Source organism: Pezoporus occidentalis, unplaced genomic scaffold (assembly GCF_034315485.1).
Source record: "Pezoporus occidentalis ecotype Australia unplaced genomic scaffold, CSIRO_AGI_Poc_V1 ctg55, whole genome shotgun sequence".
NCBI lineage: Eukaryota > Metazoa > Chordata > Aves > Psittaciformes > Psittacidae > Pezoporus > Pezoporus occidentalis.
The window spans coordinates 1,125,753-1,137,893 of NW_026915888.1; the positions used below are offsets into that span (position 1 = coordinate 1,125,753).

At 41.9% G+C, this 12,141-nt stretch overlaps 1 protein-coding gene across 1 annotated transcript in view; it reads right to left on the bottom strand.

The window, feature by feature from the left end:
• Positions 1 to 283: 283 nt before the first annotated feature.
• SPOCK1 (SPARC (osteonectin), cwcv and kazal like domains proteoglycan 1) overlaps positions 284 to 12,141 on the bottom strand; it is a 287,946-nt gene continuing 276,088 nt past the window's right edge. Inside the window, exons 8-11 of the mRNA XM_062638044.1 lie at positions 11,549 to 11,770; positions 10,898 to 10,960; positions 5,675 to 5,812; positions 284 to 4,693 (exon numbers count right to left, since the gene is read on the bottom strand). Of these exons, the coding sequence (XP_062494028.1) occupies positions 4,503 to 4,693; positions 5,675 to 5,812; positions 10,898 to 10,960; positions 11,549 to 11,770 (614 nt within the window). The 3' untranslated portion in view covers positions 284 to 4,502. The remainder of the gene's footprint in view (positions 4,694 to 5,674; positions 5,813 to 10,897; positions 10,961 to 11,548; positions 11,771 to 12,141) is intronic.

Consider the following 12,141-nt stretch of genomic DNA (forward strand, 5'->3'; position numbering starts at 1 on the left):
ACAAAACTTAAGGCTCCCCCCCCAGCCAGTTCCTTAAGAATCAATCTGAATGTGATCTGAAAAGTTCTGATTTTGGTACAGTTATTACTTTCCATTTGGAAAATAAAAATGCATCTTCTTAAGAGACTTCACAGTAACCTTGCAGATGATAGCTGCCGTTGGGCAGAGGTATAAGGTATAAACCAAGTACAGAAGACCATCCATTTCCATGTACGTTGATGCAAGGCTCTGCAGCGTGCTTGATCCCCAAAGTGTAATAAAATACAGGACAGGCAATAAGGAGTCACAGACAAATTAAAATTTATTGAGACAGACGAAAATGCAACTATTCCAGACTACAGTTAAGCATTTACAGTTAACCAAAGATAGCCAAATGCTCACATTCCACTGAACTCCTTATGGAAAAAGCATTCAGAATTTACTATGCAATTCTACTTACTATGGTAGTCTACATCCATCTACAGTAGGGACATCAAACTGAAACACGTAATATTTGGATCTCTCCTTACAGATCTACACATTTAACAGTAACGGACATCAACAGCATTGAGAAAAGTATAAAAAGACCAAAACCCACCTACTGTAGAAAGGGCTTTTTGATGTATAGTAACTGTACAAAGCGGTCTATGTATGAAAGGAACTTGAATGGCATACAGAAGGGACTGCAGGAAAAGCCAACCAATGTAGGAAGCTAAGCTGGATCTGGTGGTCTGCATCAAGAGGTGACCTCAGATCTACGTCATCTGCTGCTTGAGGGGAAAAATGCTACAAAACTTCTAATATCAAAATATTCCCATGCCAGAAATGTACACTGAAACTAACAGACTAGGCTGGAGAGGCAAAGAGAAGCATTCACTAACAAACAGTGTTGCTTTAAATAGAAACTTTACATTTTTAATATAAACTGTAGAATAAATATTAAATAAACATTTCAAATGGATTAAAATAATAGCAGAGAATAGGTTAAAGAAAAAGGCAAAGAAAAGGAAGAGGATTCTTTGTGTTCACAGCAAAGACAGTAATGACCCAAAAAAAACCCAACTGTGCTGAAATCTGAACTGTAGATTTTGATTTAACAATAGTTAAAAGAAACCTAAAGCAATACCTAACAGTATTTCATAGTCTCTAATATGAAAAGAAAACGAGATTAAAAATTGGTTTGTGTCTCTAAAAGAATGGGACAACTCTGCTTTCATTTCTCACAATGAGCAAATGCTTGGAAGGTTAATGACTTGATGCAGATGGGAAGTCTTGCTTTGCAGAAAGCAAAAGCAAAAGCAAGGAATTAAATTAAGCTGGAAGCAAATTAAATCCTTTACAAAGCATGAAGAATGAAAGGGGCCTCATCTGGAAGAGCACTGGCTCTTGGTAGAATTGCTGGTTTCTTTTGAAGGAATAAAACATTGTCTTAATGCAGCTTCCCCAATGGGACACACACATACACACATGTGTATAAATGTATATCTACACACACATATACACACACAGATGCATCTATAGGCTGCAGATCCTGCAACCACTGCAGGATGCCAGTGGATCACAGAAGGGTTTTGCTATATAGCCTTGTAATATGTGGGAACTTGCTCTTAAAGCAATCTATAGTCCGAGCTGCCCTCCCAAGCATGGCAGCTCATCCGCCCTGCTCCAGCCTAAGACCCTTTACACCCTGTGGTTTGACACTACTCTCTTTAAACTCTTTGTAGTTGTACCCAACTGAGCTACTCAATAAAATGGTATTTTTCCAGTGCTGGCCCTGATGCAGAACACTTGCACAACTGAGGCAGGTAACTGAATGATTACTTGGCCTGGGGCACTGTCCTGCATCTGGGCCAGGGGGCTTAAAACATACTTGTGTGTGTGTGTTTGCCTCTGTATAAAGGGAAATGAGCTACCAGAGAGCAGCTGAACCACCCAAGGCATCTCTCGCCTGCACGGCGCTGTTTGACTGGATGCACAGCATTGAGTTGGTGAGTTTGAGAGACAGTAATTGTGTTACAGTTTTAACATAAAGACATAAACCCTTCCAGCTCTGATTTGGAATAGTTGCATGTGAGAGATTACAGGTAGGAGAGGCTCAGTGGTGTTGAGAAATGGATGGTGGTGGCATGGCTGCTCATGTAAGCTGAAGAATGGCCACATTCACTTTTAAAGGGTTATTTAACAGCTTTTCTTTAAGCATCTTGCACGTTTGCCTGTGACACAGATGGGCTGCAATCCTGGACCCTAGAGCTGCCTGCAAGGGCTTGGTTAGACAGGCTTTACCCTGGTGAGGGGCTGGCTGAAGGGATTTACTGTGTGGTCTTTGAAGTAAGGCATAGCTTCAGGATAAGCTGTTGCAAAGGGACACAGGACTGCAGAAAACAGTTGTGTGGAGAAGAAGTCCAGGCAGGAGGATGAGCATAATGCTACCGATTGTGGACTTCAGTTCTGTGTCAGGGGGAAACAGCAACCCTGTGCCTTAGGCAGGTCCTGCACAGGACAGCAGAGCTGTACCCAGAGTACGGGTTTAAGTAATAGAATACCAGAAGGCAACCAGCCAAGATGTTTGAGAAGCGACTGATGGAGTTCAAACGCTTCTCACAGAAACACACTACTTAGGGAAGCAGAAATGTTGGTTATATCTGATTTTGAAATAAATTATCAAAAGTGATAGGAAACCCACAGGGATCTGAGCAGGGCAGATCGCAGGCCACTTGCGAATGGCTGTGATGGCAGATTTTTGGGAGGATGCAGGGGCATGACACAACAGTGAACAAATTCCTCATGATTTTACACATCCTTCTGCATTAACAACAATTATGCGGGCTTGCTCTCTGCTCTGGGGTCATTGATCTAGATAAATAGGAAATGAAAGAGGAGAAACCAACTGAGCCCCTGGAACACATGGTGTCTGAAAGGAGTTCCTCTTTGTAGTGCTCTTCTGACCACGTCTGAAAGCAGACATCCTACACAGAGGGCTGAGGACCACAGCTCTTGGGCCAGTGTGTGCCTAAAACATTGTCTTCTGCCAAACACATGGTATTTTCCTGCTTTTGAGTGAATATGTAACCAGCCAAGTGTTGGCTCCATACTGTCCCCACCTCTAACCAACACTAACTCAGAGGGAAAAGGTAAATCAATCTGATTAGTTCTCTGTGTAATAAGCATGTTTTCAATTCTGCAAAATAGCTCTTAGGCAAATCAAAAGCACTGCTAAAATACTTACATCTTGCCACTTAATGCAAGAGTGGGGTTAAGGTAGCTCCTTCTGTCTCTGAAAACAGCAAAAAGAACACAAGGTCACCACAGTACATTACTGCGTCAGAACTGCAATGGGAAAGGACACAGAGAAGAATTTAATGTCAATATGCTGTGATATAACTGAAGAGCTATGAATATGTGACATGCTGAAGGGATCACAGGTTGTATTTTTAATAGTCTTTCACGTGTGTTTATTACAAGTGTGCAGCTTGTCACACTGAGCACAGGGTTATGCTTTTGAAACATGATCACCTAAAGTTGCCTTTTAAAACAGGCCAAATAAATATTAACTATTGAAATTAAAGAAATGACAGCTTATTACTTTTGATGGTTAGTGCCTGTGACAGCTTTATAACACTGGAATGAGGCACTGCTAACAGAAAATGAAGAACAGGCAGATCTATAGCATGTGAGCAGGAAGCAGAGGCTGCCTGCGCGATGTTAGTGCCACTCTTAGCGCAAATGAGTTTGGACGGAAGCTGAGGAACAGATATGGAGGTGGTTATGATGCTACAAATTCACAAAGCACTCTAAAGGAAAGGCAGATGGACTCGTTCCCTGCCTGTAGGGCTTGGCCCATTACAGCTGCAGGCTCTCAGCATCTCTTATGATCAAAGCTGTGTTCCTTAATCAAATAAAGTGTTAGTGAGCTGGTCTATGCTCTGGTGGGTGCTTTGCCTGTTGGACTCATTCTAAGAGAATGTAAAGAAGAGAAAATCCCAACAGTAGGTTTCTTTCTGGATTAAATCCCTGGTGCTGGGCTGCCAGAAGTCACTATCCAAAGCGACTTCCTCTTTACTGGAATGTAACAAACATGGACTAGAAAATGAGGCACCTACATTTCAGAAAAGAAAAACAAGTGTTTCTGATACGATCCAGGCAACAATTTATGACCCAAATTCCTTAACATGAGAAGGGTTTCTAAGCTTTGTACTGGTTCATTGAGCCCCTTCTGCAATTCTTTTTTTCACAGGATCTATCTCATAAGCTGTGCAAGTGAGGATTAAGACATGAAATGTTTTTGAAACAAAACTCATTGCCCCTGTGGATAGAACAAAAATGCCCCAAACCAAGTGAACAAAAGCTGTATTCCAAACAGTCCTTGCTGGGGAAAAAAAAGCTGTCTCCTAAATTAAATAGACTATACAAAATTAAACTCAGTGGAGAGGGAATATTTGTGCCAGGTACTCTCAGATACAATTGCAGAGATATGATATGACTTGCAATATTGTGCAAAACGTGAGTCCTCATTATGATGGGCACTACCATATATAACCAATTTCATCATCCTTATCATCGTCTTCATCTTCATCGTCTTCATTAGCTGCTCTTACATGAACCTTCACTTTCCCTTCTTTGCCTTTCTTTGCTGCTTCAGGCTCCTCTTCCAAATCATCCAACAATACAACAGATCCACCACTGCCAAAATCCCCTGAGGTTTCTTGTTCTTCTTCTGAAACAGGTGAGCAGGAAAGGTCATTCCCTCACATGATACCACATCCCTTGTTCATTACTACCCTTGTCATCCAAGCCACTATCACTTGCAACATTACTTGTAAAATTCATTGGTTTAAGTATTCATGAAACAACCTCTGAATTTAAGTTTTCATCCTGAATTGGGGATATTCACTCTGAAACATACTTGCATACAAAAACATGTATTGCCCTCCTCTTATAGACTTGACTGGAGAGCCTCAGTTTCCATACATGCAGGCCAGAAAATCATTGCTCATTTGTAAGTACTCTCATCCCATTGCAACTCTATAAACCAGGCTAAAAATATCCCACAGAATGATTCCATTTGACTGCAGAAACCAAGCTCTGCAAATGTAGCTTTTGAGCCTAACATCTGTGGTGTGATTCTGGGCATCTCAGACCTCGTAGGTTCCCCTTTCTGCAGCCACAACCATCGCTGAAGCACTGAAGGAATGCAGCTGAGCTCTTGCCTGCCTAGGTGTAAGAGCTAACGGGCGCTCTCACATGTGTAAATAACAGTGCCCTGACAGCCATTTTATTGGGCTTGGTTATTAATTTATAAAACTGTACACATTTAGGCCTTCCTTTGTCTGGAAAGACATTAATCAAGCCCCAGTAAATGTGCAATCCACAGTACACAGAACAATATATCTAATAACCGTGCCTAGCAATTCCTTAGCCTTAATTTTAGTACTTTCTTACATTCTGCAGGCTGGTAGGACAAATCTCAGGGGTTCTTTCCTGTTAACTTCTGCTGCACCCCCCAGCCCAAAGGACCAGTACGTATATACAGCCCCACTTGTAGTCTGAATAGGAAAACACAGGAGTACTTTGAACACAGGTAGTCATGTTTCCCTGTTGTCACTTTTGTTATCGTACTCCATTGTACAGCAATGGCAGGGCTTACAACAACAGTGTTAATTCCTTTGTTATCTGAGGCAAGCACATCACTACTCACCACAACTGACTGTCCCTTGCTTTCTTGAGCCAGCTATCTCATTCCCATACTTATCGACGCACCAGCATTGCCCTGTGCTGCCATGGCACTGAGTGGCTTTGTAATAACCTTCTTCATTGCACCGTGGGATGAAAGCACCTGAATAAAACATAAGGTATAATCAGTCAGGCAAGCCTCTGTAGGAGCAAGCAGGTATGTAGAGTATTATAAACTTGTCACTTATTTACAAGAAGATCTTTACAATGTTGGTAAGAAAAATACAGTGATTATCTGGTGCCTAAAAGAGGGCAGAAATTATATATGATTAAGTGTTTTCAGCTGCTCTGGCCACTGCACAGTACATAAATGTTTGTGCAGGGTGATGGCACATGGTACTAGAGATGGCTTCAGTCTGCCCCTGAATGATTGATATTCCCAAAGGGCCCCTTTCAGATTTAGCTCCTGGTTTTAAACTTTTCTTCCCTAATGGATTATTACCCTGACTTCATCAATTCTGCATTTCCCTTCCATTTGTGCTTCTTCAGTGTTTATCATATAAGTCTTTCCACAACACTGTAATTATCCCTGGAAGGTATCTGCCATCTGCTTGCTATTCATGTTAATCTCAAGCACAACTTCTGCCTTACTGAGAGCTCCTATGTATAAAAGGAGAAGTAATGCATATGCTTTACAGAGAGGGACAACAGGATATGAAATCAGTAAGTCTTTGGATTTGAAGCCCAAGATTTGTCTCACAATAAAACAAATATAGTTCAGCCTTGTAGAGTATGGTTCATCCTGGTTTCTGCAGATAGAGAAGCTCTCAGGAGAAACCTGTTTTATTGTTCCCACCATTTTTAGCAGATACAGCAAATGTACTCCAATATGAAAAGCCCTCTTGTCTGTCGAGATGAGTTAGCTTTATGCCCAGGGGAGGTCAGTACAGTCATTTCCCCTTCTTTGCCAATTGCTTCAATTTGAAACATGGCAGAACCCCACCCCTGCCCCCAAATCTCTTGTCTCAAATGATTTTGGAGAAAGTATTTTTCTCCTTTGTCAAATATAACAGTGATTCACCAGTGTAACAGTAAGTTTTTAACTAGTTCCATGCGTATAAGCATCTCTTCAGACACTTTATGTGTCAAAGAGGCTGTTTCTGCTACGTTTCTCATAGAAAAAAATGAATGAGGAGGTGCTGCCCAAATGTCATGAAATTTCCTATATAAAAGCCATAAAGTGGAAGTCAGTCAATCTCATATACACACACACATATCCATATAACATGAATCCATGAATTTCCAAACTCATCACAATACAGATCTCATCTAATGCTTGAATACCACTAATGTAGGCCTGGAAGATGAGAACAGAAACCTTTGGACATCTGCAGAAGTCTCTGAGCATTGGATCAGTTTTGGAGAGCATTTTATATCCATTATTGAGAGTATTTCAAGTAACTTCAAAGCATGAACTTATAGCAGGTTTGCTTATAGGTACCATAGTTATGTTCATCCTGATGACTACCGAAGACTCGCTATCACTACTGACAAAAAAATGGATCTAATAACACGTACACATATTTGCCTTTGCAGGTTTTTGTAAGTTAATGTGCACTGTTCAATCCTTTATCTCAATATTGATTGAGAAAGGCTTCTTCTCATATTTATGCTCATGTCCTCTCTCTGTTGAGCTCTCCAGGTGTTTATCACTATACACAACCTCTGGAGAAGTGCTTAGGTGCTGATATGGAGATGGTGCATGCCAGCATGGCTGTCCCTGGGTCACTAGAGCTACCCGGAGCATCTTGTCCAGGGAGGAATCAAAGGGGGGAACCTCAGTGGCATTACAGGGCAAGCAGGGAACGGCCTCTGCACTTTAAACCGTCTCATGCTTTCTCTTTTCCTTGGGCAATGCAACCTTTCACCTGCTTTGAAACAGGCCTTTTTCGCATAGTTTCACTGTGTTTCTTGTAAGGTATTAAAATGTTCCACACTGCCTGTAAAAGCCATAGATTTAAAAATAAATTATGGCCCAGGCTCCCTGCCAACATAACTGTGTGTGGAAAGGATTCACACTTTGGGTCACAGCGAAGAGTCGAAGGCATTTTTTCCTTCTGCATGGCAAATTTGTGCCAATTTGTATTTAACAATGAAGCTTTCAGTATTTAGCTACGCATACTAATGTCACAGTATTTGCCAGTCATTAGAGAAAAGATTACAGCATGTACTCTCCAATGTGTCAGGTGCAGGTGATAATCTGGTGAGGATAGAGAGTCACTGGGAGCAAGTGCTGTATAGTGTGATTTGTCCTGTAAATCCTACACAAATCAGCCCCTGTGTTCATTAGAAATAAACTCTGGGTGCAGGTTTTGCTATTCTGGAGCACAGCATCCGGACAACCCATTTAGTAGGAATACTTCACCCCATAATTTGGTTTGGCATCAGAGGACATATGCAGGCTTCGGAAGGAAAAAGAAGTTTTCCTCTCCAGAGGTTCTTGCACAGGTAGTGCTTCTCCACAAGCATGGAGAGGACTGCTGGGCTGGTGGACCAGTTCTACTATTAAGCACTGCAAAACGTTAGTCACTCCCCACTGAACTGCCTCAGGGTAGTGAATCCTACTTCCCCCATCTCAGCCTCATGGAGTATTTAATTCCATGCAAACTTGAACAGCACCGCTGTATCTACATCCTCTTTCTGGTCCGGACCCACATCTCTTATTTTCTTGCATCATTTCCTTATCTGTATAATACTTCGCTTCCTCACAGAACATGGGGAGAATAATTACATGCTAAAGATAGCGAGGCACACAGGTAAAAGCCTGACAGAATTAAGTGCTAGCCAGCACACAGCTCCTTGTATTAGCTATTCTATTAGCTGAATTCACAGGCCTGATAGAGAAGAAAATAGTGATGGGAGCAGAGATTCATCACCTTAGTGATGTGGGAGAAGCATTATCAGGCTGCACAGTTGTATGCTCTAGAAGTACACTCTGCAGTTAATTGTACTCTAGATAAACCTGGTAGGAAAAGATGAATAGTGCTGTTTACTTTTTAATTCAGTCCCCTGGGATGCTAGGCTCTATTTGAAAGCCTCCACATTAAATGCATCTAATGGCAATGGCTTTGAAGTACTTCGGTGCAACTGCCCTGTGTTTTGGAAAAATAGAGAGAGAACAAAATATCAAAAGTTGTCATTTTTATCAATGGATACAAGTTAACAGAAATCTTCTTCCTTTGCACTGCCCAGCCTGTAAATGCTGTGCTCTGTATGTCAGGAAAGAGAAGAATTAGGATATATTAATCTCTCTTTCAATCTTTCTTGTTGCTACAAGCCTGTTTTGAGTCACGTGTATGTTTTGGTTTCCATCTGTATGATTTTTCAGTCACTGAAGACAAAAGACAATGTTTTCCGCTGCATAAATAGCTATGAGATCAGATTAAAGTCTCACAGGCAGTGCCATTATGCAGCCAGACTTTCAAGGTAGGTGAAGCAAAGCGTTCCTCTCTATATTGTAATTTTCTAGCTTGTGGAACAACCTTATGCCTGACACTTCTTGATTTGTTGAGCTTTCCCACCTTCATCCGTCATCTTTTTTAATACAGTTAACAAGAAGTTATTTGTGGTAAGGGACCATTCTCACTGCTTTTACTTTGTCATTTTACTCCTGATATTGTGATCAGATACCACTGACGTGTGCTACAACCGCCTGAATGTTCCACTACCTGCAATATAGCCATCATTCTTCCTCGCACACCGGAACAAACCACTTATGTTTCAGCCCAGATGACATTTATTGCATATAGCAAATAACAGAAAAGCATTAAATAAATACGGGTTTGCCAAAGCTATCTGTTAAGAACTGGCCTTCTTACTCTTTTAGGTGGCTTTGAAAATCATGACACCCATGAGACAGAGAACATCGTGACTTCCATGCACTCAAACACAAATGCAAAGTACTTACTGAACGGAACACACATACAACTGAGCAATCAATCCTCCCTTCCCTCCCACAGCTATGAACAGCAGGAGCTGTAAGTCTGAAACATCTTAATCTTTATGTGAACTTGCTATGAAAGCATGATGGAATGAAACCATAGTCCCTGTAGCCTTTGGGTGTGTTTATGTATTACTTTAAATCAATGAATCCAGGTTGGGATTGTTCATAAGGTACTGCAGGTTTTGCCAAAGATGAGCTTTGCAGAAGCTCTCTTTGCAGGGTCAGTGTCAGATTAAAATCAGAGTAACCAGAGAAGCAGGCTGCAACCTGAGCAGCACTGCAGCAGAGCTGACATGCATGCTCCATGCTGCAGTAAGTGATGCTGTAAGACCCTGACGTGGGTCCTCAATGATGAGCTTGAAGCCTGGGTCTGAGGTAAGCCAGGCTCTTCAAGGATGAAATGCAGAGCTTTCTGGGAGCAGAAACAGTGATCTGTACTGGTATGCCTCATGTGATTTAGGTACACAACTGCACAAGGACAGAAGTTTCCATAAGATAGCACCACATAAACACTAGGCTACATAACACTGTGTGATTTCAGACTATGGAGTTAGCTACCTTGAATTTACTCACTTCAGCAACCTGATTTTTTTAGCAATTAAATGGGAAAATGCCGTGTGGGGATTTAACCTAATTTTAGATATCCATCAGAGCCGTGTAAGTTATGAATCAATTCAGGCTCCCAACAGTCAAGAGACAGGGGAGGCCATTATCACATCCTGCAGCATGAAGCATCCTGCAGGGCTGCCTAAAAAGAGATGATACAAATTCCCGTTTTCAAATACATGGGATATGCTGAAATATTTGTAAGGGTGAGTAGGCAAAACTGAACCCCAAGGAAATGCATGCACTGCATCAGAGCTGCAAGAAAACACAAACCCATTGTCTGTGCACCGTGGCACCTTCAGCCTCCCTTCCAACATGGAAGGCTTGAGTACCAAGCAGTCTCTGTACTTACCCTGACCTCTGAGGTGATGAAGGCAGTATTAAGCCCTGTGCAGACCAGGTTTGCATTTCTGGAGAGCTGTAAAGTAGTGCTGAACTCGTTGCCATGCTGACACCTGTTCTGTATGTTGCTATCTCATTATCTGTTTAATTTCATAGTGTCAGGCCTATACTCCATGGTGCATATTCCCGACTCAAAACATTAGTCTCTAATTGAAAAACCATTACTGCATATAAAGTTACAATAATCACAGACGTTTTAATCAGTTGAGTAAATGAATAGGAAGTAATCGAACTTACCCAACAGACTCTTCCCTCTACTTAGCTTTTGAATTCTATTCATTTCATTCTGGCAAGGAAGACCTAAAATATAATGTATAAGAATCAATTTCCAGATGGCACGGGGCAGGCTCTGCAATGACTGGCTTCACTACTGATAGGGAATGTCGACTGCTGTACACCTGGGAACGAAAGCAGCCCATATGCTGGCACTGCACTGCAAAACAAATTTATGTCATTAGCTCCACTAATTAAAAAAGAAAAAGAAGGCAACACACTGTAGTTGACAATCGTGTTTGGGGCCATTTTCATTGTGAAGCCCATTTTTCCTCCAAGCTAATATAATGTCAGCTCTTTAATTTATGATTTGCTAATGATGTCTGCATAAAAAAGTAAGTTCTTGAGGTTTTTATCAGCAACAGGGCTTGTTACTAGACTGTGGGCACTGGTGCTTACTGCTTCTTTGACTGAATGATCAAGGGATATTAATATCGCTCATCTGTGACATTAAACACTGTTACACACTGCCCTTTCACACCAGTGCTGGAGAAAAGAGCTGTTCAATGCACTTGATTGCTAATTACCAAACTATCCCTACCAGCAGGTCAATCCAACCTGAAACACAGGCCGACCCAAACAACTTCTCTTTGCCCTGCCAATCGCACAACTCACCGCCTGGCTTCTGGAAGCAGTAGCACCACTCGTTGTTCGAAAGCTTTCCATCCTTGAAGGAGTCACAGGAGTTGAAGAGAGGCTTGACACATGGCTCGTACTTATCCAGATAAATGGCACTGATCTCCGAGGGATCCAGCAGCAGGTCATAGTTCATGTCAAGTTTGTTGAACATCCAGCCTAAGGAATCCTTGCAGATTGGTAGTATGCTGGTGTCAAATCCTGTAAGAAGACAGGCACACGTCCCCGGCTGAACCCCAGCATGCTCACTGCACAAGAATCATTGCGAAGCTGAAGCCTCTATCATACATTTTTGGCTGCACTCTGAACATTGACCTGACTTGCCCGAAGCAGAACAAAAGCCTAAGACTGAACTGATTGCATTGAATTTAAAACCCAAGCACAGCCACAGCCCAGAGCACCGCTCACACGCGTTTCAGGAGCAGCGGGGTGGGAGGGCTGAGCTCCACAACCCATCACTGTAATTCAAAGTTATTTCTACTTAAAAAGTCTCATTTTTCTTCCAGTCCTCATTCCAAGTTGGCCTTGTTCCAAGAAGCTGAAATGTGATGAGAAAAGGCTTCATCCCCTAT